This window comes from Ixodes scapularis, unplaced genomic scaffold (assembly GCF_016920785.2).
Source record: "Ixodes scapularis isolate PalLabHiFi unplaced genomic scaffold, ASM1692078v2 PGA_scaffold0__279_contigs__length_252992795, whole genome shotgun sequence".
NCBI lineage: Eukaryota > Metazoa > Arthropoda > Arachnida > Ixodida > Ixodidae > Ixodes > Ixodes scapularis.
The window spans coordinates 57,349,683-57,377,593 of NW_024609835.1; the positions used below are offsets into that span (position 1 = coordinate 57,349,683).

Sequence of the window (27,911 nt, forward strand, 5' to 3'; positions counted from 1 at the left end):
CCACACCCTACCCCTTACCCCTACACCTCCTGTGTCGGTGATCTGTGCAGACGTATCCAACTGTGGTTTTGGAGTGGTGACCCCTTGGGCGGCCCTTGCTGTACTGACTCTTCCTGACGGCCGGATCTACCTTCGTGAGGCCATTGCCTGGACACTGGCCGCCCTCATTGTGACAACCCCGACGCTGATCTTCACCGACAACCTGGCCCTTCATCAGGCCATCACCCGGGGCCACCTCCGTGCCTTGCCCATGACCTTTCTTGCAATAAAGAAAAACCTTCGGGCCAAGTGGCTTCCGACTGCGCACAACCCTGCCGACATGCCCTCACGCCTAACGCACATCATTTTCGCCCACTCTCCTTTGGGATTGGCTGAGGACCTGCCAGCAGGGGGAGAGAGGGAAGCACCTATATAAACCATGGCCTTCCTCCTCATTGCCAGTCGAGTGACATCAGGAGGCACAGACTCATGTGCTCTCCGACCAAGGCTCAAACCTTGTATAATACTTTTGATGCTTCCTGCATTGGCATTTTTAACCCATCTTTTGCAGCGTTCAAGTTTTCTCTTACAAATCTATGAATTTTAATCCATCTTTTGTGGCGTTCAAGTTTTTTATTGTCAATTTGTAGAATTATTCTTCCTTTTCCTGTATGTTATTTGTGCATCATTACAAAGGTGAAAGCTGTTCATGAGCACAAAAAATAAACAAATGAATGAATGAATGAATGATTGCCGTTATTACATGTTATAGAAATGTCACCTACAAAGCTTCTCAATTTCGTGATACTTGACGTCACAAATCAAAAGAAGCGAGGAGGTAAGGAGCAGGGGAGAAAAGCACCAAAAATAAAAAGGCTCGCACACAAGAAAATGTTTTTTTGCATTGAGATATATTTTTTGCATGGTTAGGACTACCATATTTACTCACATAGTTAGCGCCCATGCGTAATTTGCGCATCCCTAACTTAAGGCCCAGATTTCCAGAAAAAAAAACTTGCTCGCGTATTTTGCGCACTTTGCACCGTTCTGCGCCAGCTTGCCAACAGTTTTCAGACTCCCCATGGGCGCGCAAGCTAAGCTGCAGAAATTCCGCGCAACCGCGAGAGGTGTGAGAGAGGCGAGAGTGAGAGAAAGATGCAACTCTGCACTTCTCTGCCGGAGCTACGAGACGCGCGTGCGCCGCAGGCTCAATGCTGCGAGGTGGTTGGCCTGCAAGCAAGGAGGCATGATGTCACGCTGAGATTCCCGGATGTGTCGCGTGGTGTGCGGTTGCAGCGGTTGCGGTCGTGTGGAGTGGCGCGAAGTCTGCAACGTCAAAGTGCATGCTTTCCATTGTTTGCATAGTGTGGTTCAAGTTTGACGCCGTCAACGGTTTTCTCGACGATTGCTCTTGCGATGGGTTACAATAACTATACAGCGAAGTTGAAGCTCCTCGTGGTCAAGGTGGTCAAGTTTGCTGAGGAAAATGGAAACTGCGCAGCAGACAGGCAGTTTAGGGTGAGCGAGAGCCACGTACGTTATTGGCGAAGACAGAAGTCGCAACTGGCAAGTGCAAGACCGGGAAGAAAAGCTTTTCTGGGGCCCAAACGAGGGAAATTTCTTGCTGTTGAAGATGAACTGCTACAGTATTTTCGTGATCACAGGTTGGCTGGTCACGCCGTGTCGTGCAAAATGCTACAGTTTCAGGTAAGAAAGATTGTACAAAAAAAGGGATCTCTGCTGCAACGTTCAAGGCTAGCAGAGGATGGGTGACACGCTTTATGAGTCGCCACCATGTCTCCGAGACAACGGACGACTCTCTGCCAGCGTTTGCCTGAAGACTACCCGGTCTGCGAGTGGGTTCTAACGGCGTGGGACATGGTCTCTCCCAGCATTGTCGAGTCGAGCTTCAAGAAGACGGGACTATCAAACGCGCTCGACAGAACTGAAGACGACGCTATTTGGAACGTGAGTGACGACGACAACCACGACGATCGCAAATATGGTACTGAGTGCGAGAGCTCCACCAGCGACTCGGAGTAAGTATTTGTAAAATAAAAAAGGGAAAAAGCTTGCAGTTTGTATATTTGTATTTTTATATACATTCCAGCCCTTTGCAGATATGTTATTTGCAATGGTGCTTGCGAAATATCCACGTAATTTGTGCACCCCCTTTCTGATGACAGATATTTTTTTTAAAAAGTGTGCAAATTATGCGAGTAAATACGGTACAACTTGGATCGTTTTAGACAATAAAAAAAAATACAACCTTTGGGGTGTCAGTGCCCCTTTAAAGGGGCACTGACAGGGTATTTATGCTCGTCGAGGTTTTTAGTTGTACATGTCATATGAGAGCCCAATTACCCAGAACACAATTTGCAACTCGAAATTCGGCTTCTTTCCGCCTGAAAACCACCGATCAAGAACTGGCCAGGTCGAGTCTCGCTCACTCATTTTTCCGTGGTCACGGGCCGTTTTCTGAGGTTTTGACGCGACCACAAAATTTAATCAAGGTCGTTGGTCATTGAAGGCACACACTCAATATTAAAAATGGAAAAAAATATAAAAACTATTTTTTGTGGCTTCTAAAAAGCTGCAAATATGTTGATTGAAAAAAAAAAAGTTGAAGAGAGAACCGGAAGCATTCTGTGCGTGCATCGTTTCACGTATCGTGGGACTCGCGGGGACGGCGATGGCAGCGGACGACGGGCGTGGGACCTCTACTTCAGAGCTGTCGTTCGCGGTACCGGCGAATTCTGTCTGCCTTTAAAAGAGAAATTTGGGACTGATCAAAAGAATTGGTATTCATCTCGTACGACACGCCCAACCACCAAGCCATTTGCACGAAGACGTCGCCGAGCCGTCGCTCCCTTCTCATGGCTGAAGGAGGTGCTGGACACGGCTGCCTTCCAGCCTCTCCTTTGAGGATCACCATCCGTCCCCGAGGAGGCGATCGACGTCATCAGCTGCCCAATCCGCGAGTCAGAGGTTCGGGACATCATAGAGAACCTGTCCCGTAACAAAGCCCCCTGCCCAGACGGTATCGGAGCAGAGTTTTATAAGGCGTTCTCAAACGCGCTCTGCCCGATCCTGACGCAGGTCTTCGCCGACATCAAGAAAAGAGGTTTCCTTCCGCCGACGATGAGGCACAGCCACACCGTCCTGATACCTAAGAAGTCAAAGGGAGGCTCCGTGCCCGAGGTCGGCGACTTTCGTCCAATCAGCCTCAGTGCTTTGCGCAGATTACCAGTTCCTAACAAAAATTCTTGCCAGGAGACTGGAGATCGGTTTGAAGACAGTCATCGGGCCGCACCAGAGCTACGGACTTTGGGGGCAGAAAATTTTCCGCAACCTCCACACGATGCGCGCCATCAGCGAGGCAACAGTGGAGGGACACCAGCCCTTAGCTGTGCTGCAGCTGGAACTGAAGCAGGCTTCGACCGAGTGTCGCATGATTTCCTGCTTGCGGCGCTGGACCGATGCGGAGTGGGAGAGGAGCTCCGAGAATGGGTGGCTCTATGCTACAGAGACATCACCACGCGTCTGCTGGTCAACAGGGAGAGAGGAGCACTCATCTCCGTCGGGAGATCGGTGGGGGCAGGGCTGCCCCCTACCGCCCATATTGTTCGCGCTGCAGCTCGAGCCACTCTGCTGAGCAGTGAACGAGGACAGCCGCATCTCGGGACTACAACTGGCCGAGGACAATGTGCGAGTTCTTGCTTTCGCTGATGACGTGAGTTTCGTCTGCTCTTCGAAGCCGCAAGTGGAGGCCGTTCTGCAGATCGTGGGAAGCTTCTGCGCCGCGTCGGGGGCCGAAATAAACCCACAGAAATCAGTGGGCGTGTGACTAGGAGGATGGGCAACGACACCGGAAAACTTTGGAGGCATCAAGTGGACCACCCCGCTCGGGAGCTATCTCAGAGTGCCGATCGACTCGCAGGAGAACATGACGGCAGTGTGGAAGAGGACTACCAACTCAGTCGCGGCAAAGCTGTCACAACAAAGCAACCGCGCAACATTACTATGGTGGCAACTAGTGGCAACTATGTGTGGAGGGACCGGCCCGAGCTAGAGCAGTCAACCGAGTCAACCCCACAGTGGTCAACTCTTTCAAGCTTCAACCCTAGCGTGGCGTCAGTGGCGTCGTCACGGTACGCACTCACAATTTTCGTGTACGCCTAACGTGCTTCGGTTCACGAAATATGAGTGCAAAACAAAAGAAATGCCTATCTCTCAGCGAGAAACAAGATGTTTTGTAGAGGTTGGACTCCGGCGAGCAGCAAGTGGAAATTGCTAAAGCATTTGGGCTACCGTATTTTTGCGCGTATAACCCGCACCAAAATGTCAATAAACTCGAAGGTGAACTAGGCGTGTAGGTTATAAGCGAATATCGGCTTCGAACTGGGGCTTCACGGCAATACACGGTAGCTACACAGCGCGAGCTACCGCCCGAAATGGCTAGGTGGCGCAAGCCACCGCCCGGTTCAAAAGGATCAGCCGTATTCACCCCATCAATCCAGCCATCCTATAAAACACCGCAGTCGTGTATTTCTAACTTCCTTGGCAGGAGTCGTTATCTTATATCTCGTCATTCATCTCGTTCACCATGAGTTGCATCTGACGGCAGTCGTTTACAGCTGAGCTGAAGTGCAAAATCATCAGCGTTGCCGAGGAGATCGGCAACAGGGCAGCAGGTCGGAAATATGATGTGGATGAGGCCTGCATATGGGAGTGGTGGCGAAAGAAGACGATGCTTCAAAATGCAAACCGCGATCGTCGGTCGTTCCGTGGTCCGAAAACTGGCGCATGTAGTGATGACACGACAGTTCTCACTCGCGTGCCCCGCGGCAACGCGTCCATGCTAGTGCACATGCTCGGGGTTATCTTGAGTTCGAGGCAAGTGATAATAAAACACTTGGGTTCCGAACTTCGGTGTGGCTGGTCGCTCCTTTCCCGCGAGACATGGTGTCAGAAGTGAAATCCGTCCCGAAGGAGCGACGCAACGAGTGAGCCGTCGACGTGGCGCGTCCTGCAACGCCCGCCATGGCGGACGAAGACGCTAAGCCTACGCAGTTCTGCGCCACTGGTATCCAGCCGCCTCCGAAGTTCAACTTTTCAAACCCCGGCGAGTGGAAGGAATGGATTTTCCTGTTCGACGACTACTGCTAGGCTTCTGGGCTTTACCAGGCGTCGGGCCAGAAGCAAGTCAGGAGACTGCTGTACGCCATGGGCTCCCGTGAGGCTCATCGACTCCTGGACACGTTGGCCTTGACAAGCGACGACTGGTGCTCTCTTCAAGCGGTGAAGACAAAGCTCACCGACCACTTCATCCACTCGGTCAACAAAGTCTACGAAAGCGTGAGCTTCCACCGTCGCGTCCAAGCCGAAGGCGAGTCAGTAGACGACTTTTACACTGCACCACGTACGCTCGTCAAAAAGTGCAATTACACCTCTGCGGAAGTCGAAGAACGCCTCGTCCACGATAGATTCGTCGTCGGTCTTCTGGACTCTAAGCTGGTAGACAAGTTATGTCGCACGCCAAGGCTCACGCTCGAAGATGCGAGACTTCAGGCCCGTATTCACGAAGACGCCGTGAAGGCCCGTTCTGAAGTTTTCCAGAAGGAACCAAATCCTGGCATTGTGGTCTCCGAAGCAAAAGTCCGAAAACGTCTTCCGAAGTCACATCGGCGTTCCGACTCAGCGGGGGAAGGCGCAGCAAGTACTTCCAAGCCTTGCTCAAGCAACGGACGCTGCAGGTTCTGCAGAAGGGAACCTCACCCCCGTTCCGACTGTCCTGCAAAAGAGGCAAGATGCAGGTGGTGCAAGAAAGTTGGACACTTCGAAACCGTCCGCGAGAAAGAAGCCATGGGCTCTGTCGAGCTGCACACAGTTGCGGAAGGCGCCCGTACCAGAGCCAAGTTCGCAACCGTGGCCGTCAACGGACACAACATGAACTTCAAAGTGGACTCTGGAGTCGGAGGTGACCGTGGTGTCGAGTTCATTCCCTGGAGTACCGAAAAAGCTTCATGCACCAGAAGGTGAGCTCATGGGCCCCGGAAACCACCTCCTGAAAGTACTGGGCATGTTCCCCGCAACGCTGCAATGGAGGGACAAGTCGACCGTGCAGGACATTTACGTCATGCCATCACAACACCCACCTCTTCTCGGCTTCCCAGCAATACAAGCGCTGGGAGCCATTCAGTTTGTCGACAGTGAGGCAACACCAGCGGTGCTGCGGAGAGACGGGCTTTTCGACGGTCGGGGGGAGCTAAAGGAGGAGTACGTCATCCGGCTTCGACCTGGTGCCAAGCTCTTCGCTCTAAGCGTGCCGAGGAGGGTCCCGATCCCACTGCACGACGTCGTTCGTGGTGGGCTCAAGAAGCTAAAGTCTGAAGGAGCAATCCGCAAGGTTGACCGCCCCACAGACTGGTGCGCAGGCATGGTCGTCGTTCTGAAGACAGGAGGAGGCTACCGCATCTGCGTAGACCTCACGCGCCTCAACGAAGTCGTACTGAGGGAGCGTCAAATTTTACCTTCGGTTGAGAACATCCTCGAACATCTCGAGCAGGCGAAGGTTTTCTCGAAGCTGGACGCCACTGCAAGCTTCCACCAAGTGAGGCTTTCCGAAGAAAGTCAGGAGCTGACGACGTTCATAACCCCGATGGGAAGGTTCTGTTTCTGCAGGCTGCCTTTTGGCATCTGTTCAGCACCAGAGTACTTCGAGCGACAGGTGAGTCGCATTCTAGAGGGACTGGAAGGAGTTGTGAGCATGATCGGCGATATTCTCGTCTTCGGCGCATCAAAGGGCAAGCACGATCGTCGACTCCAGCAAGTGCTGCAAAGGCTCGACGAGGCAGGCGTCAAGCTGAACAAGAAGAAGTGCAGCTTCGCTGCCTCAGAAGTGAAGTTTCTCGGCGTACAGTCGAGCCCACTTATAACGGCCGCAGATATAACGAACGCTCGCTTAGTACGAACAAGGGTGGTGCTACCGTCAAGATATACATTGGGGCAATGGCACAGTGTCTCACATAGAACGAACTGTTGCGGCCTCACCACTCGGTTAGAGCGAACGCGAAGCTGTCGGGCCCCCGTAGTTGACCGAGCCGGCGGTGCTTGGCGCGGTTTCGCTCGACTGCGAACCCGCGGCAGACGAACTTCGCCCACGGAGCGTCCCCAGGACGCTCCTTTGCGGAGAAAAGAAAGAAAAAAAGAAAAAGTGCGCGTTAAAAAATGAAAACGAAAAAGCGCGCGCGCGCGGTGACGAAAGAGAAAGTGGCGCCGCCTGCGTCATCGGGATGCATCCACGTGATCTGCGTCGACCAATCCGGAAAGTTCGGCGCCTGCTCTACCCGCTTTACCGGCCCAAACCGGTTCTCCATTTGTTGCTGCTCCGTTGCCACCCCGGACCGCGGATATTGAGCCGTCGATTCTTTCTGTGCGATGGCACTGCGTTGACATCGTTGCCGCATTCGTGCTCTTCCCAGATCGGGGATTTGAAGGTTGCCTCAACGCGCGAGTCCAAGGGCTTGACTTGCGCCTGGTGCGATGGCGAACTGTATGCCGACCTCTTCAGGTGCTAAAAGGAAAGCAGTCGACATTGCAACGAAGATGGCCATTGTTAATGAACTTGCTCAAGGTGCAAAAAACGGCGATTTGGTCAAGAAGTACGGACTGTCGAAATCGACCATTTCGACCATTGCTAAGGACAAGGAAAAGATTCTTGGTGCTACCGTGAATGCCAACCCGACAAGAAAGCGCCTTCGGAAGGCGACCTACGCGGACGTTGAGGACGCACTGCTGAAGTGGTTCGCTGACGCCCAGTCTCGCAACGTTCCGATCAGTGGACCGCTGATGCTCTCCAAGGCTAAAGACTTCGCCTTCCTTTTGGACTTTCCCGATTTCAGCCCAGGCAATGGATGGCTCCACCGGTTTAAGGCTCGCCACGGAATTGTTTTCAAGGCGGTCGTCGGCGAGGCCGCGTCTGTGAACAACGAGGACGTCGATGCATGGCTTTTCGACAACCTCCCAACAATTGCGAGCTATGCTCCACGGGACGTTTACAATGCCGACGAGACTGCGTTGTTTTATCAGATGTTGCCATCTAAAACGCATGCCTTGAAAGGCGACAAGTGCGCGGGAGGTAAGAACAGCAAGTTGCGGATAACCGTTCTTCTCTGTGCCAATATGGACGGCAGTGACCGGCGGCTACCTTTTGTTATTGGCAAGTCACGTAAGCCGCGATGCTTTAAAAGCTACGTGCCCGTACGCTACAGGAACAATACGAAAGCCTGGATGAGCCGCGACTTATTCGCCGAGTGGCTTGTCGAGTTTGACCGCGACATGGCACAAAAAAACAGGAAGGTCCTGCTCGTGCTGGATAACTGTGCGGCGCACCATGTGCAGCTTTCCTTGAGTGCGGTGACAGTACTCTTCTTGCTTCCCAATGCAACCTGCAAAATTCAGCCCCTGGATATGGGCATTATTCATGCGTTCAAGGTGTGCTACCGGCGGCGCGTCATCCAACGCTTGTTGATCGCAATTGATCGGCCAGATGCCGCCATGCCGGTTCGCATCAGCTTGCTTGCCGCCGTGGAGATGTTGAAGGCGGCGTGGATGGAACTCACCGCGGAGTGCATAGCAAATTGCTTCCGCAAGGCGGGTTTTATGGGCCCAGGCACCGAGGACGCCATAGATCACCCACAGGAAGGCCGGTCGCACGAGGACTTGTGGCAACGCGTCGTTGACACGCAGCTGGCCGGACCTGACGTTGCCTGGGACGATTTCGTTTCTGCTGATGACGACGCCGACATCGCGGAGCCGTGCACTGACGAAGCTATTGTGCGTGAAGTGCGAGCCCTTCCCGACTGCCCAGAGACCGACGAGGACGATGACGAGGATGCTGCTCTACCGCCGGTTGCTGTGAACGCTTCAATCGCGATCGGTTACATCGCGTCGCTTAAGGAACTCGTGTGCAGCAGAGGTCTTGGTGATGAACATATGACCGCGCTGGAAAAATTAGAAACGGCAGTGATGCGATCAGCTTTGAAGAAGCAGACTTGCATCATGGACTTTTTTCAAAAATAAAGTTAACTTTCTTCTCGCTTGCTCTTTTTGCCTGTATTATAGGTGGTCCACTTACTACGAACTTTGGATACAACGAACAAATGCCGCGTGGCGATCAAGTTCGTTATAAGTGGGCTCGACTGTATTGGTCAGCGCGAGAGAAATCAGGCCGGACCCCGAGAAGATCGAGGCCCTGCAGACGCAACCGCCGCCACCTGGTACCATTCGATGCGTCTCCGGCGGGCTTCGACGCTCCGGATCCCGGCGGTTCGACCAATCAGGCTACGGCCACTACGGCTCCAGCCAGTCCGGCGATCTCGACGGCAAGAGCAAGTCCAGGTGCAGGGCGCCAACAACAACCTACCGCAGTTGAGCCTGCACCAACAGCAGCGCCGACAAACTTGACGAACTCCCCTTCAACATCAACGTCGACGGACACGTCGACAGCGGACAATACGCCGATAAGAGTGACTCGGTTGGTCCGCCAAGTTAGGCGACCCGTACGTTTGGACTTGTAAAACTTAGAAGGGGGGATGTAGTGATGACACGACAGTTCTCACTCGCATGCCCCGCGGCGACGCGTCCATGCTAGTGCGCATGCTCGGGGTTATCTTGAGTTCGAGAGAAGTGATAATAAAACACTTGGGTTCCGAACTCCGGTGTGGCTGGTCGCTCCTTCCCTGCGAGACAGCGCACACCCAGAACTGGAGGCAGGCCTAGCGGAGTTCATTTAAGAGAGAAGAGGTCGCGGTCACGCTGTATCAACAAAGATGGCGCAGATGAAGGCTTTGAGGCTCGCCAAAGTACATGGCATACCGTATTTACTCGCAGAATGAACGCACTTTTTTTTCCGAAAAATCGATGCAAAGTTAGGGGGGGCGTTCATTACGCGAAGTAAAATTTTTGCGTCCGTTTTTACTCGCATAATGAAGGGACCTTTTATCCTGAAAAATCGAAGTAACTTCTTATCTCTTTGCGCGCGGCGCCCGACCCCGTAACCAAACTAAGCTGTGCAAAAAAAAAAAAAAAACTCCTCTGTTTTCTTTTTTTCTTAGTTCCGTGGGTGTTTTATTTTTTTATTTTTTGCCGCCTTTCGCAAGCTGTTTTGTTTGCTTAATGCGAGGGCTCTCCGCTTATCTTCCTTATCTCCTTGTGCGCGGCGCGCGAAGGACGACCCCCACAACCAAACTGTGCTGTGCAAAAAAAAAAAAAAAAAAAAAAAGCTCTTTTTATTTTTTTTTTAGTTCCGTGGTCTTTTTTTTTTCTCTTTTTGCCGCCTTTCGCAAGCTGTTTCGTTTCCTTAAAGGGCTTCTACGCTCCTCTTTCTTACCTCCTTGCGCGCGGCGCGCGACCCCCATAACCAAACTGCGCTGTGCAAAAAAAGAAAAAAAAGCTTTGTTTTTGTTTTCTCTTAGTTCGGTGGCTTTTTTTTTTTTCTTTTTGCCGCCTTTCGCAAGCTGTTTTGTTCGCTTAGAGCGCTTCTCCGCTTCTCTTTCTTGCCTCATGCGCGCGGCGGCGCGCGAACCGAAAGTCCAGACTGCGCTGTGCAAAAAAAAAAAAAAAGCTCCTCTCCATGTTTTTTTTTCTTGCTTCCGTTGGATCTTTTCGAATTTTTTTAACGTCTTTTGCAGGGCGTTTTGTTCGCCCACCCTGCCCATGCTTTCGCGACCTAGCTGCACCAGGATAAAAAAGTGCGTTTATTTCGCGCGCGTGGGGGGAGGGAGTCAAAATTTTGACATCCTAGTTGGGGGTGCGTTTATTACGCGAGTGAAAAAAAAAGTCGAAATTTTGAGAGCCGACTTGGGGGGTGCGTTCATTACGCGAGTGCGTTCATTGTGCGAGTAAATACGGTACTGTCCAACCAGTCCCGTGCGAGCCCCGGGTGGTTCCATCGCTTCATGAAGCGACAAGGATTTTCGATCAGGACGCGAACCACGTTGTGCCAGCATCTTCCCGACGCCTATGAAGAGAAGCTTCTGAGCTTTCAGTGTTACGTGATCAACCCAGAAGCAACAGAACTACTTGTACTCGCAGATCGGGAACGTGGACCAAACCCCCGTGTACTTCGAGATGCCTCTGGACACGACCTTGTAGCAGAAGGGCTCAAAGTCAGTGAGCATCCTGACGGGAGGCAACACTAAGCTACGCTGCACCGTGAGGCTGTGCGCCTTAGCCGACGGCACAAAACTACGCCCATACGTAATTTTCAAGCACAATTCACTACGGAACATTACAGTGCCTTCCAGAATTGTTGTCCATGTGGCGGACAATTCTGGGATGAACAGTGATCTCGTCATGGACTGGTTGAAGACGTTATGGGAGAACAGACCAGGGGCTATGCTCGCTAAAAGATCGATGCTGGTGCTGGACGCGTTTTGAGGCCACAGCTCTGAAGCAGTCAAGGGTCGTTTTTCGAAGGCGCGCACAGACCTCGTAATGATACCAGGAGGTATGACATCCGTACTCCAACCCCTCGACGTTTGCCTCAACAAACCTTTCAAGGCAAACGTGAAGCAACAATACACAGAGTGGATGGCTGAAGAGCTCCACGAGCTGACACCGACAGGCCAGGTCAAGAGCCCGGACATTACGCTCCTGTGCTAGTGGATTATTAATGCGTAGAAAGATATTCCCGCCGAGATGGTGCACAAGAGCTTTCGGAAGTGCTCCATCAGCAACCGTCTTGACGGTACGGAAGATGACGCCGTTTGGGATGACGATGCTTCTATCGACAGCAGCGGTGGTAGTGACAAGAAAGGAACGTTGGGAAAGGAAGTCCAACATTGTACAAGGTTTGAAAATAAGCACTTTCTTTCCTTAACTGTAGGGTATGTTCAGATAAGATCGAACACGCAAGACCGGTTCGCATTTTTGTTTTTCTTCATATTTTTATATGTTACTCCCCAATATGTGGAGGGAACGAAATCAAAAATGTTTTCTCAAAAAAGCAAATATCTCTAAAGAAAACAAAACATCACTGCCCCAAGACGGCAACGCCGTTTTCGGGCTTAGTCTGTTTTGTCAAGTTTGACTGCATGTAATAGGCAAACTAAAAATACCAAAAAACTGAATATTTTTCAGGAAGCAGAGGATTATAGTTACTACATTTTTGAATGTTTACAGTATTCTAAAAATTATATATCGCACATGCCAGTTCAGAAATATGGCTGCTTTAACGTTTGACCCCATTTTGTGACTCGTTATATTGTTATGTGTTAAGGATATTAAACTGAAACTTTTTTCATATGTCCTTCCTAAATGTCTCTTATTAAAATTAAATTAAATTAAATTGAAATAATAGATTATACATTTGGACCGCTCTAAATGCATGTATGAAGTGCACGTAGCTCAGGACAGCAGTTCAAAGCATCGAAGATGCGAACTAAGACGAGCCCGCTCTTCGTGCTTAATTGTTGCATATGCAACTGCACGGTCGCGCGAACTGAAACACAACCACCCGCACGAGACACTAGGGTCAATAGAAAGAAAGAACATATACAACCTGCTGCGTATTACGTGCGTGTTCGCCGTGTATAGCGAACACGACCTATTGAGCCCAAACAACGGTGAATGCAACCGGATACACCGGGTCGCGCGACCCTGCGGTCGCCGCGCGAACCCAAACATAAATACCTAGAACGAAACGATATACAACCCCTGGGTTCGCGAAGTAAACGTAAGAACTGAACATAACACTTCAGTGAGATTGAGGGTCAGCACTTTTACTATATCTTTAGGTAACTGTTTTAATAAATCGTTGACACCTTGGCCTGTCATTCGTTTTGGCTGCCTCTTGGTGCGTCATCTGTCATACATGTTCAAGGTTCGGTTATGAAATAATAGTCGTCGTTGCGCTTTCCGCGGTCCGAAAAACAGTAAGTACCGAGTTCTGCCCGGTTCTGCGACTTCGCCATAGTTGCCACTTCTGGATTCCACGGACGGCTCACACGTTGCTCCACTCTTCCTTCTTCCGGTTCCGGAACTCTACAAGTTCAGTTTCATCCAAGTAGAGCAGCTTGACCCCTTTGAGATGTTGAGACAGTATTCTTGACATCTCTTGTCCATTTTGGATTGCCATGCTTGCTGGCTGTCGCAGGTTGTGTAGAGTAGCCTGATGCTTCACAAGCCCTCCAACGCCATCGAATGCGTTTTTGCCGTGCCCAGTGGCAGAAAATAGCCATTTGGCTGCAAGGTACTCTAATTTTCTGAACTTGTGCAGTTGATACTTGTTCTTGAAGTGGCTCGCTGCTCCATCACTTACAAAAGTCACTTGCAAGTGCACAGGAGCGTTGTCATCAAGCCAATCTGTTATTCTTCCAATTGCGCAGCAGGCGTGGGCAAAGTCGTGGCACACATCGTCGTGGCATACATCGTCACAAATGACAGCAAAGCTACGCGTGGATTTTCTTGTTGTAGCAACGCATGTAAAAACCGAAACTTGCTTCTTATGCCAGTGGTAGGCTTGGACCTCATCGGGAAGAACAACAGTCCAGTTCTCCGCAAAATCAAAATGCAGCACGAGGCTTCCCTTTTCTTCGCACCGCCTTTCTGCGTATATGGCCTTTCCTTGAATTGACCTGATCTGATTATGAGGAATCCACCTTCCTACCAGTGTCGTTTATGAAAGTCATTGAATCCAAAGATTTTTTTTATCAGATTGCCGAACTCCCAGGCTGCGACCAAAATTTCTGCTTCTTTTGGGATTCCAAGTCGCTCGAGCGTAAAAAGGTGGTCCTTGGGGCATCGTGCACAATCGCCAAGCCGACATTCATTGGTCGGCGGGGTGCAAATGTACAATAATTCCAAGTCCAAGACGATGACGTCCCTACCACTCATGCTTTCAAGAGCCGCAACGCAAAGCTTAAAATTTGCGCAATATATACATACACAAACTTCCCTCCGGGGGCACACTTGACCCACCGGGGTCGCAAGGAATGAAACTTTGTGAGGCCAATCTTGGTTACGGGGTGTGCATTTTTAAACACACGAAAGGACTCGCGGATTGACCTCGTCATAAAGCGCTTGGACATGTACTGTTTTTTGTCATTTAATAAGACGCAAATGACGTCTCTCTGGTTTAGGCTCTGTCTTGAGCAGCCCAGTTCGTCCTTAGTAAAGTACTCAAGCGCCACTGACAATTCCTCTTCGCTCACCTTGCATCTTGAGTAGGGATCCGGTGTCGACCACACACCGTGGTCATCTCTCAGTTTGCGAGATTTCTTGATGAGGTACTTCGTTGCCTCCGGCACGGCACTTTCGATTCCTTTCCTCGTCAGGGATGGGGGAAGGAGCGTCAGTAGGTGGCAGCGTTCCTGGTGGGAAGCCCATGCAGCGTATGCCAGGCGAAAGTTTGTCATCCACTCGCTGCACGTGTTGCACTTATCTTGGGATGGTCCTGGAACGTCTGATGTCCCGTAGGCTGTTTGAACCCCCGTACGAACATCGGAAACGACGGCCTCTTCTATTTCTGCTTGTTTCCTCTTCCCATAGGACTCTCTGCAGCGGCTTGCTACTTGACTTGGTGGCTCGAGCGGTGAAACTTTTGTGGGCAGTACGTAGCGATTCAGCTTGTCAACGGCCTCCACTTTCTGGGATAAATGCATCCCCCACTACTGTCGGAGCTCTCTGGTGCACTTTGTATTTCAGCTTTGAAATACAGGAAACAATGCTGGCACAGGTAATCTGTCTCTTTCACTTCACCGGATGTCTCCTGGGGCAATATCTTCTTCAGGGAGTTGACACCGATATCTCACACACTGCGAAAATTTCTCTTCATTGTGACTTTCTTTTTGTGTTTCCTGAGATAGTCAGCACAAAAAACTCTGTGGCGCTGTAAGTCCCTGCCATAGCTGAAGACTCCGTTCTGACACAACGCGTATTAGCAAAGCATATGCCACGCAGATATTGGACTCGCTCCCTTGTATCCGACGCCGAAACACAGAGAGAGAGAGAGAGAGAGCATGGTTCATACTTTATTGGTTTTGAAGTCACGAGGTATGAAATGAGTGTGCGCGTGGCAGTCCGACCAAGAAACGCAAGCATAAACACGTAAAGTGTTTACGCTTGCGACACTTTATCGACCCTAGAGTCTCGTGCGAGTGGTTGTGTTTCAGTTCGCTCGACCGTGCAGTGGCATATGCAACAATTAAGCACGAAGGGTGGGCTTGTCTTAGTTCGCATCTTCGATGCTTCGAACTGCTGTCCTGAGCTACGTGCACTTCACACATGCATTTACTGCGGTCCAGATATATAATTCGAACTTGGGAACACGTAAAAAACAGATCATTATAAAAAGTTCTAAAAAAAAAAAAAAAAAAACGGAAGGTGGTCACATTGCGGCCGTGACCTCGGGCGAACATGTCCACGTGGGGAGGTACATTTCAAAGCGCTGTACTTTTGACGGAGACAAAATGATGCAACATGTTTTTAACGGAATTTTACGAGGGTGTAAAGAAGAGTGATTCCTCCAAATGTTGAAAAGATCGAAGATGGCTTTTTTTTTTTAATTGCACGTTGAAGTTGCAGAACTTTTCCATTTCGAATATGTTTGAAGCACTGTATATATTTTGAATTATACACTAGAGCAGGGGTGGCCAAACCGCGGCTCGCGAGCCGCATGAGGTTCTTTGCTGGTCCAAGTGCGGCTCGCGGATCCCTCGTAAGGGGACCCCCCCCCCCCCCCCCCGCCCCCTTTCGCTCCTTTCCGCGTTTCCCCAGGAAAAAAAAAAGAAAGGATTTCAGAATAAAGCACACTGCAGCTTGCAGTTTGACAGCCTTGTACTCCCATACGTACAGTCGTACAGCCTTGTGCCCCATACGTACCGTCAGACTCTGAACAAAAGTTAAATTTGCCCCCCCCCCCCCTCCTCCTCCTCCTCCACCTCCACTCCACCCCACCCCACCCCACCCCACCCCACCCCACCCCCCCCCCCCCCCCCCCCCCCCCGCGGCTCTTAGAAATCCCGTGGTTTAGTTTGCGGCTTGTAGGCCAGGCCAGCCTGGCCCCCCCCTGCACTAGAGCATCAATTTATATTTTAATAAGAGACATGTTTAAGAAGGACATATGAAAAAGTTTGTTTAATATTCTTACCACATAACAATATAACGAGTCACAAAAATGGGGTCAAAACGTTAAAGCAGCCACATTTGTGAACTTGGCACGCGCGATATATAATGTTTAGAATACTGTAAACGTTCAAGAATGTAGTCACTATAATCTACTGCTTCCCGAAAAATACTCAGTTTTTTGGTATTTTTAGTTTGCCTATTACATGCAGTCAAACTTGACAGAACAGACTAAGCCCGAAAAGAGTGTTGCCGTATTGGGGCAGTCATGTTTGTTTTTTTTGTTGTTGTTTTTTTTTAGAGATATTTGTTTTTTTGAAAAATCATTTTTAATTTCGTTCTCTCCACATATTGGGGAGTAACATATAAAAATATGAAGAAAAACAAAAATGCAAACTGGACTCGCATGTTTGATCTTATCTGAACCCACCCTGTAAGCACTGCATTTCATAGTTCATTGTGCGGGTAATATACGTGGATTTTTTTTTTTGTATCTTTTGCGGATTCAAAATTGGGGGAGCAGGTTATATGCAGGGCCGGGTTATACTGTACGCGCGAAAATACGGTATTTCCCTCATCTTTTTGTACAATCAAGAGCAAAAGGGAAGTGATTGTTGCCGCACAGGAACTGCTCACCTAGGCCCCAACCGAAAGAGACTCTGCGATGGCCATTTCAGAGGAGTAGATGACACTGTTGCCACGTGGCAGAGAGACTTACAATTCTGGAATATACCCGTCTTGGGCCCTATGATACAAGAGAAGGCGGTGGAATTCGCCGCGCTTTTAGACATCAGTGACTTCGACGCCAGCAGAAGGTGGACAGTTAATACGGAAAGAATAAAAACACAGAATATATACGAGGGACAGAGAACGCACAGTTCTTTCAACGAGTAACTACATTTAAATGATGCCCATTACACTATGATGAACCACTTTGGTGACAGAGAAAATTAAGTGAAGGCGAAAATACAAGTTGCTACTAGAAAAAGACAAAAGTAAAGATAGCTGAATTTAACTTCCTGAGAAGGAAGAAGAAGAAGAAACGAAAGGAGATATTTTCTATGACGATTCCAACGCTAGGAAATCCATCTCTGATGTCGATAACGACATCGAGGGCTCGGAAATATTGTCTCTGGCAGTTTTGATGTTAAATGCTTCGATTATCTCTCGGCCATACTTGTCCTTGTGCGAGCCTAGCACGGTAGTGTTTTCATAGCCAGGAGAGCAATCTTGGCAGGTGCGGGCATGGACAACAATCGGATGGTAGGAGTCGGATGACGTCTTGTTGTCTTCGAGAAAGTGTTCTCTAAGGCGAACGTTCAGGCATCGTCCCGTCTGGCCGGTGTATTGGCTGCCACAACTGAGCGGAATGGAATAAATTGGCTTCTCTTGGCATTTGACTATTTTTTTAAGTGTTTTATGGAGAATTCTGGTGGACGGCTTTCACTATTTACCCTTTGGCACATTTGTTTTAGCTTCATTCGACATGTGAATACCACCTTCGTGTCGAAGCGGGCAGCGACTCTCTTCAGGCGATGGGCAGTATTATCAGGGGTGGAACTCATGAAATGAACTTGGGAGCAGCCACGGGAGCAGCTGAAACAGCTGTTTTGGAGCAAGTTGGGAGCAGCTAAAACTACATTCTGGAGCAGGCTCAGATAAGTTTTCATTGCACTTCAGCTTGTGTCTGAGACAAGCACGGGAGCAATTTCGATTGTGCTTAGCAGTGCAGATGAACATGACTGGTTGGGACCTAGGTAGATGGGATAACAGTGTAACAGATGCGAAAACTTGAAACTTTGTGAGCCTTAATGAGAACCAAAAAAAAAAACAACAAAAAACAAGTACCATATGTTGTTGAAGATAGTGTCCTGGATATTTTCTAAGTGGCTTTCCGCTGCTCAAAATGCAAACCAGCATTGCTTATCTCACAACCCACACGTGGTTGACATAGTAGTTATATATGTGCGAACCAAGTGACGTGCGTAAGCAACGGACGTGCAGTTGCGCGTAGGAACAGGGCAACAGATTTCGAGTTTATCCTATTGTGCAAGTTAATATCGAAACAGCAGACTACGATTAACAAAGTTTTCGTATTCGAAGCGATAAGAAGGAGCAAGGTTAAAGTACGCCGAGCCGATCTACCGCTCGCGTGGGAGCTTCTGGCCGGCAAGGTTTCGGATAGGACCGCGATCCAGTTCTATCAAATCACGATTTATCTTGCGGGAATGCGGTTCCAACTTCTAACGATGAAGTACGAAACAGAATATTTTGCTCACTTGTTTTCAACTAGCTGACAACCGGATCCCGGGCAGCAGAGCCTCATGCAATCTGACGTTTAGCGACTCGCCCTCACCTCGGCTGACTTGCTTAACCGCTTCTGGTTGAAGAGTAAAAATGGAGTCACAGGCTGTGTAGCGCTTGAAATCCGACCTCCAAGTTTTTTCGCTCGCGTCCGACTCGGGGTACACGGGGAGAATAAACAAAACAAAGGATTGCAAGGCCGACCAAGCTAAACGCGCTCATTGTTCCCAATCGAGTCGATAGAAACCACAACCAAGACAAACTAGTTTTTTTTTTTTTTTTTTTTTTTTGGCGCACGTTTTGCGATTTGGTGCATAATGGCGCGAGATACAGTTGAACCTCGATGTAACGAAGTCGGTAAAATTCGCAATTTACTTCGCTACATTGAAATTTCGCTAAATCGAAATTTGGCTTTAGCATGCAAAAAAAAAAAAAAAAAATTCCGAAACATTTTACGGGTATGAAAACTCACCGAAAATGACATTTATTTAGGGGCAAAGTAGTCCGCGAGTTTTGCTTGCGCCTTGTCCGACAGTAGCAGCGGCGTCATACGGCGTTCGAGCGCCCAGAGCGCTTGCACGGCATCTTGCTGCCTATGCGACGCCGTGTACCTCCCAACGAGGTAGGTACCTCCTCAGTACGTCCATTGCGTTGAGCACTTCCCGAGTGCTCGTGATCTCAGCACTTTCTTCAGGATGGCGTCCCAAACGTTTGCTTTCTCATCCAAAAAAAGAACTTTACGTTTCCTTATGCCAGCAAGCACGTGAGTGAACCGCCCGGTTGAAAAATAAAGCCGATAAAGCTGTTTAGTTTAGACGGTGCCAATGTTTGAAACCTACACAGCACTCTTGCCCGCACAGTTTACTTGCCCCCTTGCGCCCACAGTGTGCTTGCGCCTTTGCTTTACATCACGCTCGCAAGACGATAATCGGTCTTCTCGGTCTTCTCCTAGATGGCACTGCCCGCGCGGTCGCGCCATCACGTTGCTCCCCCGCTGAAGTTGGCTCACGCGCTACCCGCGGTACAGTGAACTATGATGATCAGTGAATGTCAGTGGTGATGCTGCTATGCCGTGTTAACTTTTTGCTCGGCATTTTCTGGCCAGCCCCGCGGAATCCGCTTTGCCCCACTCCTCGCCGGCGCTACCGGCGCCGCATCCTCGGGCAGCCTAGGAACGTTGGAAGGCCTGTCCCCGTGAAGTAACCTAGCAAGCGCTCGCGTTTGCGCATAATTTTTTTTTTTTAACCACAATTTTTTTGCGAAGTTGTTTTTTAGAGTATTTATTTATTGCCTTCTATGGCAATGGCGCTTCGTTATATTGAAGTAGCAGCAAAATAGACTTCGTTATATAGAGACTAAAAATACATGGAGTCTATGGGCAAGAAATTACGAAAAATAAAATACTTTGTTAAATCGAGGATTTCGTTCCATTGAAGTTCGTTATATCGAGGTTCGACTGTATTGGCTTTGGCGCAGTTTCCGCAACATGGAGCAGAATGGCGCAGACAAATGCGTCTGGCGCAAAATGGCGCAAATGGCGCAGCCGTTCCACCCCTGTATTATGCACATAGGGAGTACAGGCCGGGCATGTGTGGCTGTGTCCTTTGTTAGATGATCAACGGTTGAGGCCTGTGATGAGATGACATCTCATCACAGGCCCCAATCGTCCAGCGTGGCAAGTTTCTTTTTTTTTTGCCCATAGTTGCTTGTTGCCCATTTCGCGTCCAGAGTAGCAAAGAGATAAACAATTATGCTGTTTTATTTACGGTTTAGTAATCATTTCCGGTTCGATTTATACTTTTCATGGTTATTCAAGCGGAAATTAGAACGGTATTCCTAAAAATCGCGAACCAAAACGTGATCGAGACCACGTCTCTCGTTTTCGACCAATCGCTGAAGCGTCTCTTGCGACGTCGCACTTCTTGGCCCCGCAACGGTCACGTGAGCTCCGTTTCTCCTGACTTCTCCCGCAACTCTCGGGGCGTCACCCCAGTTGATCTCGGTATGATTATTACCACGACTGTTTAATTGATTTGCACGGCACACAAGAGCTGGTTTCGGATGAAATTTGGGCAATGTGGTCTGAGACAAGCCTGGAACCCAGTTCAATCACAAAAAAAATATCCGAAATTGCCTTCACTCTCCCTTTAAGGACTATGCTGCATCTGACTCTCGAGTTGAAACGTGTGCCATACTGACGAATGCAGAAATTGTGGCTAGCATACAACCTCAGCAGGAAGAAGAGGAAGAGCCAATCACTGAAGAAGAGAGACCAAAAATCTCTCATATGTGCTTCGAAAAAGTGAAGGCCTTTGTGACCCAGCAGACCACAGTGCCAGACAAGGTGCATGCAAGCCTGGACAGAATCACTCAGTTTATAACCACTGCCATACAGAGTGCTCAAGTTCAGCAGAAGATAACTACATTCTAAGCACTAAATCTCTGTGCAACTGCAAATCTGTTGAAATATTATCTAGACACCCCATTTTTACTTTAGTAGATAACTTCGCAGATTCACTTCAGTGAGCTTTCACTTGAGAGAACTTTTTCTTGAGGTTCGTTCAAGTTTGTTCAAGTGAAGTTTTACTGTATCACTGTGCCTGGAGCGCGTCTCGAACTAGTGAGCTTACTGCGTCTCCAAAGGTATTCCCTCGATTTCTGCCCGACAGCTTCACAGAACTGTCATGCTGCAATCCTGGCGATGATATCACTTCTACAGCATAAAATTGACGGAGTAGGAGGAAGACATGTAGCAGAAGAATCACCAGAATGGCAGAGAGATATGTCAGACCCAGTTAACTATATTACAGACAGGGGGTCTCCTAAGCATACATGCTTTCCTCTTCTTGTGTACAGGGGCGGGGGCATCTGGACAGTGTACTTACATGCGCTGTCTGTAGCTTGAACAAATGCACTCACGTGACCCCTGGAAACAGTGTGGCCCTGCTGCCTCACAGCGGTTCCTGGCATGGACATGTCTTTGCAGCCAAACTCCCATGTAAAGTCAGGCCCATCCCGGAGAAGCTGCTGTCATTCGAGAAATTTTGTCCCGGTACAGGACCTGCAAAGATAGCCGAGCATGTTGAAAAGGATCAGTGTTCATACAACATCGCTACGGGGCTGCAATCCAATCACCGGTGAATCATTCCCCAATAAAGGATATATAGTTTGATGGAAAGGAGCCCTCGACCACTGCGAGCAAGTTCTCCTACACGCATTCCCACACCTCAAAGTGGTAAGCTTACATTGATAGACTGACAAGCGCAGACCATCAGTGCAAATTGCCAGTGACGAGCAAGCTTGGCAGCATTGTTTACCTTCCTTTCTTTTTTTTACTTTTTTTTTAACATAAACGTGCTATGGAGATACAACACAGGAAAAGACATATAAAAGAGCAACACAGAAGTGACTTCTAAACCAAAATTTAGAAAAAAAACTACGAAGTGCAAAGAGGTGGTCCTCAGCTATATTTAGTGAGCTTATGCATGACCATAGCGGCAAACAATGTGACCATATGCATCACATGTGACCACGGCGACAACCAACAGTGCTCTTGCCAGAAAGTGTTATACGATTCTCGGTACCTAAACAATTACCGACCCTGAAGTGAATTTTATGTACAACAATTTTGTTGGGTATGATCCAACTACTGCCAATTTGTTTTACTTTTAGCACTGTCACAGCCTTCGTGTACCTTCACAATGACAGACCATTCTCCCCACACCCTCTACCAACCCTCCAATCGATCTAACATCTACCCGACCCTACACCAGCGTAAATTGACAGTGGATGATTCCCAGCACATTATCATTGGTGACTACATCTTCTCAGGATTCAATAAAACATTCTCTCACTCACTCACTTCACAATGATGCCCTTCTGCCTGCCATTCATGATGCATGTCCGCTCAGCAGTGGTGTGCATTGAACAGATAAAAGATGGCATGGCACTCTTCATGCCTGACACAGCCCTGTATGTAGCTTTCTTCAATATCACCACTGTCAAGTTCGGGATTATTTTTATGGACCAGAAAATTACACCTATTTTAGATGTGCTCCATGCGTTGCTCCACCACCGGATTTGTGTCGTGGGTTGGTTCTGAGGAATCATAAGAGACGGCGAGTCTGCATGCAGCAGACCGGGGATAGTCGCTGGCACCCCTCACCACACGTCTGGGTTTCCCTCCGCTGGTGATTGTTTTTATTTTCTGCATTTTGGAGGGGAGGCTCGTGGTGCCCGCGACGAGACAATCTAATGACACCGCACCTTAGGATGAGCTTTTCTGTCCCCATGATCGGCGTGGTTTCCTTCGGAGGTGTCTGTTTGCTGTAGCTAGATTTAGCGGGGAAATTTTTCCGGTAGATTTAGCGGGGAAATTTGTTTCGCTAGATTTAGCGGGAAATTTTTCTGCTAGATTTAGTGGGGAAGTTTTTTGGCTATATTTAGTGGGGAAATTTTTTCCGCTAATTTAGCTGGGAAATTTTTTCGATAGATTTAGCGGGAAAATTTTTCAGCTAGATTTAGTGGGGAAGTTTTTTGGCTATATTTAGCGGGGAAATTTTTCCGCTAAATTTAGCGAGAAAATTTTTCCGCTAAATTTAGCGGAAAAAATTTTACGCTAAGTTTAGTGGGGAAATTTACCCATAATGCACAGCGCAGTTATGCCGACGGCAACGCAGACGCCAATGCCGCTCAAGCTGGAAACAGGCGCCTAAGAGCTGCGCTCTAAAAAAAGGTGTTAAGACATTGAGTTATCCACTACAATCCAGATAAAGCGGGAGCTGATACAGCGGATTGCGGACACAGCAAATTTGTGTTTAATGATGTGATAAACACCCGGGAATTCGCTACGACAGTCTGCGTCATGTTAAAAGGTGTTGCAGACGCAGCAGATTCGCTTTGCCGTGTTTGCACATTCGAACGCGCAGGCAGATTTAGCTTTCACATATCCAAAAAGTAAATTGTGGCCAATGCTACTGCGCAGGTAAAATATTGAAGATTGAACACATACCTTATAGAACGAGTTCTACGAAACGAATGCCAACACAAAAATAAATGCCGCGCACTAGTAGCCGTTGTCAGAGTCCAACGATGGTTCGTTGCTGTCCACAGAAGTAATCCCTGCTTTCATCTAAGGCGTTGTGAGCATTTTAAGTGCCGCACTTCTTGCGCATGTATGAATGAGCAACCGTCGGCTTTGGGAGGGTAGTCTTCCAAGCACCACTTTGCAAGCTCGTCGGGTCGCTGGGATTGCGAGGCCACGCCAGTGCTGTGCTGTTGTTATCTTTTCCCACCAGCGGGACGGCCTTTCGTTTAAATAAAGCCTCCTAGTGGAATTTCTTTTTTCATCTTAAAACAGAGGGCGCGAGTTCGTAGACGTGAGGGAATGCGCGATATGAATACCAAAATGGTGAATGTAAACGAACAGTCGTAAAGGCGTTAAGGCTAGCCACCTTACACCGCATATTATGTTTTTCTTTAGCTTCGGTTTTTGGTTTCGATTGCAAGGCGCATGTAGTTTTGGGCACCGATTTTGGGGGAGAAAAAAGTGAATGTTAGAATCGTGCAAACACGGTACACGATGCAAAGGTCACGCGGGAACCTGCCGCGAACTCACATGTTATAGGAACCGATGCCACCAATCGCGGATGCAGATTTGCATTTCACGGTGCAGCAGATTTTCGGGACAGCTCATATGTCACAAAAACTGATATCGTGTGCGCAGATCGCAGACAAAAAACACACTAACTCGCTACGAATGCGCATGGCACTGAAACAAATACTGCGGACCGCGGATGCAGCAGACTCGGATTTCTCCCAACTTCCGAAACAAAGTGCCTGCCTTCGGACTAAGTCGACGAGCCCCAGCCAGACAGTAACAGCGAGTGAGCCGAACCGGACACGCAACTCACCCCGTGGCCGCATGCAGAAAATTGAAAAAGCATACACCTTCGCCTGACATGAGCAGCAAATGTAGGACAATGTAGACATACCCAGAATTGAGGGACCAAGAGGTTCGATGACAAGCTGGAAGGTGTCAAACATGAGAAGTTTTTAACTGCTTGACAACAGGTAAGTGAATCAAAGGATTCGCCAGTTGTCTGCAGGCACTTGGAGCTAGAACAGTTCCCATGTTTGAGGGAGCCAACTCCAATCAGCTTCGTGCAGCTGCAGAAACTGTGCTGCAATGGCAGCTACTGCCTTTGTTTCTCAACGGACTGCGTGACACTGTCAGGCATTGCATTCTCTCAAAAGACCCAGCTACGTTTGAGGACATCATAGAGATTACCGCTCGTGAGAAACAAAGCAAGGAGCTGGTAGCATCCAGCCCCCGCCGTATGTGCACTCAATGCACGCAGGGAGAAGAGTAAAACAGGCGCTCTGTCCCAGCACCTCGATAGGTTGGAAATAAAGATGTCGTGAACTTTTTCCAAACCTAAGGTTTGAAGGTCGAACCAGGGGGTTAAAAAGGTTCGATAAGCTCCACTTTGTTGTCAAACTTTTGAATTTATAAATTGTATTATTTCATACTTTTGAACTCATATTCGAAAATTCAATTATTGTGAACTTATTGCATTAAGAAATTCACAATTTACGAACTTTCAAACTTACTAAAGTAAAATTCCTTATGATTTTCTAACTTTCGAATTTGTTTCTTAAAAAGTTAGAAAAGTATCATACATCCAAACCTGCGATCTAGAAAAGTTTGATGAAGTGTGAATCTCATCAGGATTCAAAATATTGTGCTGAAGCTTTTAGTTATTGCTCCTAGGTGGAGCCACTGCATGAGTTCTTCCCTATCTTGCCTGTTGTTGGTAAGCCCCGACTGGGGACTGCCGCAACTTCGTTTCTGCGCATTGCAGCGTGCTTCGAGTTTAGTTTTGCTTCGTGACACTTTTCGACCTTTTCGGCAAAGATCCAACTACCAAGCATGGAGCAGGTTGACATACATGCAGTCATTATGATCCCAGTAAAGGAACCAGTAAGCAGACTCTCAAGATAATGAATTGTTTCTCTAAAGAGTTGTCTTGGGTGACTAAAGTGATGTGTGCTCATTTTACCTCGGTTCTTAGGGAACTGCACTGTTTATTTGACTGCACTGTTTATTTTTGTGTTTTTCTTATCATTCCTCAAGAAAGCTGCCTTCCTAAAGTGAAGATCTCACAACCTAATTACATGTTTTACCTGTAATGGCTTTAAATCATAATAACATATAACATATTTTTATATATATTGCTTAGGGTAGGGGTTCTCAAACTGGGTTCCGGGGAACACAGGGGTTCCACAAGCTGGTGGTCTCATGGGTTCTGCGAACACCCGAATTGCAACTTCCCCTCCCCTCCCCCTCACGCCGCAGGCTGCGCGGAAGGACCATGCAAAGCGCCTTCACCTCACTTTGTACTGATATCGCGATTGATATGGTGGGGATATATGGGAAGCAACACAAGCAAAATTGCCTACAATTGTGCATCTGTTGTATCTCAGTCGGCAAATATGGAGGGGGAGCCGCGGCAGTTTTTGAGGCTTCCTGGAGTTCCATGAGACCAAAAAGTTTGAGAACCCCTGGCTTAGGGTGATGACAACATATATATCGCTTAGGGTGATGACATCTGACCATTCTGTTCCCAATGCTTTTGTCTCTTTTTTGTTCCCGAGCGTGAGCAAGCATGTCTCCAGCTGGCACAAGTTCTTGGCATTGATAGTGCTACGGCGACAGTTTGTAACCAGCTATTTGTATTTTTCTTGAGAGCGCATACTGTCGGCATCGGGTACTACAATGTCATCACCCTAAGTAAAGTGCACCATTCCAATATTTACAAAACCACAGCCCAGCATGTGATCTCTACAGCCCAGCACGCATGTGTTTGCAGCTTCGGAAAGCAAGCAAAGCACACAAAGCAACCGCTGAGAGAAGCTCCGCCTTCAGTGCCAGCTCGCCTACTTCAGCGGTGCTTTGATTGCATGTGCACGCATGTGTTAGCAAGGGCAGAAAAATCACGCTGAAGGCGGAGCGGTGAAGGGTGTATATCCGGGGTGCCCTTCTCCCGAATGAACGTGTGCGAACCACACCGTAGAGAAGGCTTTCGACTCCTGAGCCTGGTTTGCTGTCCATCGCCGCTCCATCGGAGGAAAGCGCGCACAGACAGACAGCAGTACAAAGCATTCGAGTTGAGAACAAAATTTCATAACCAGTGTTTGGGTATGTGCATTTAGGATGACTGTATGCCACTTGCTATACATACAAAGCCTTGTTTATGTTTGAAGAAGTAACTTAAAGATAAACAAGGTCAAGATGCATCCAAGGAGCCTGCTGAACCCCGTTTTTAAAAGCCTCGAGTTTAGTCGTTGAGTGCTCCTTGTGCTCTCGCTGTGTCTGGTTCTGTGTTGATTGTATTCTTGCCTGTGGCCCGGTATTTTCTTTGTCATGCACTCCATAGATCTCCAGAGAAATAGCCCCCCTTAAAATGATCGTCGTCTTTCCCACCAGTCAGAGGTTGTGGCCAGCATCGAGTAGTACCGAAGTAGAGAACACTAAATGAACTTTACGGCACATGTAAGGTTTGTAGTAAAATTTCTGGTGCTCGGCTCGTGATATTTTCAGGGAACTCCGGTCTTCGTAAGGTTTGAAAGCTTCGAACTTCGTAAATTTAGGCTGCGAAAAAATTAAATTTTTTCTAAGTTTGCGAATCTAAAGCTTAAACAAATTTGAACTTATTGAATTTTGCAAACCTGAATCCTACAAATATTTAAACAGTCGAATTTAGCGAACCTCAATCTTAAAAGAAATCAAAACAGTTGATTTCGAAATTTTAAAACTTCGCTGACTTCGAACTTTACAAATTCGAATCCGGGCAGTTTCGAAAGTTCAGAACTTTGCTAAATTGAACACCTAAGAGGGTTTGAAAAGTTGGAAAACTGTCGAAATTGAACTTCGCAAAGTTCGCGACATCACTAGTTGGAAAGGCTGTTCGCAGAGTGTGCCTCTCCACAACGGGCCACAATGGAGCAGAGTAAGTCCCGCTATGAGTCAGGTCGTCCCCCTTTGCATTGCTGGTATTGCAACAGGGCCAGAACAGGAAATGAGGAAGGTGCCGCGTCTAGCTGTATTTCTTCAGGAACCGGCCCGCAAATAGCATGAGACAAGAGGAAGCCGACTCTGAGGACACTTGAGCTCGGGGAAGCTGGAGGAGCCCCTTCCGAGCGATGGCGATGGGAGGGGTGAACAAAATGTCGCGACCAGATTTCGCCGAGAAAGCAGCCCAGTGATTGCAAAAAAATTTGGAGGAAAGGAGCTGCATTTTCTGGTCAATGCAGGGTCAAAAGTCAACCTGTTAAAAGAGTCAATGTTCACAGAGCTGACTAAGGGTACTCGCAAGTTCAACGAGAATCTAGGTGCTATGTGCACACAATTAATTGGCAGGCATGACGGGGGAAGGATTGAAGACGTGTGGCTGCTATGTTATACCACTTGAGATCAGTAATACGTCGTTTTCCCGTCC

The 27,911-nt window shown here is 48.5% G+C and overlaps 1 protein-coding gene and 1 pseudogene across 1 annotated transcript; one reads left to right on the top strand and one right to left on the bottom strand.

Moving 5' to 3' along the window:
• Positions 1-7,807: 7,807 nt before the first annotated feature.
• LOC121833044 (tigger transposable element-derived protein 6-like) lies at positions 7,808-9,084 on the top strand. The gene has a single exon (XM_042286106.1). The coding sequence runs from the start codon at positions 7,831-7,833 to the stop codon at positions 9,061-9,063; it is 1,233 nt and encodes a 410-aa protein (XP_042142040.1). The 5' UTR covers positions 7,808-7,830; the 3' UTR covers positions 9,064-9,084.
• Positions 9,085-12,871: 3,787 nt separating this feature from the next.
• On the bottom strand, positions 12,872-13,441 carry LOC121833045 (annotated as a pseudogene).
• Positions 13,442-27,911: the final 14,470 nt, after the last annotated feature.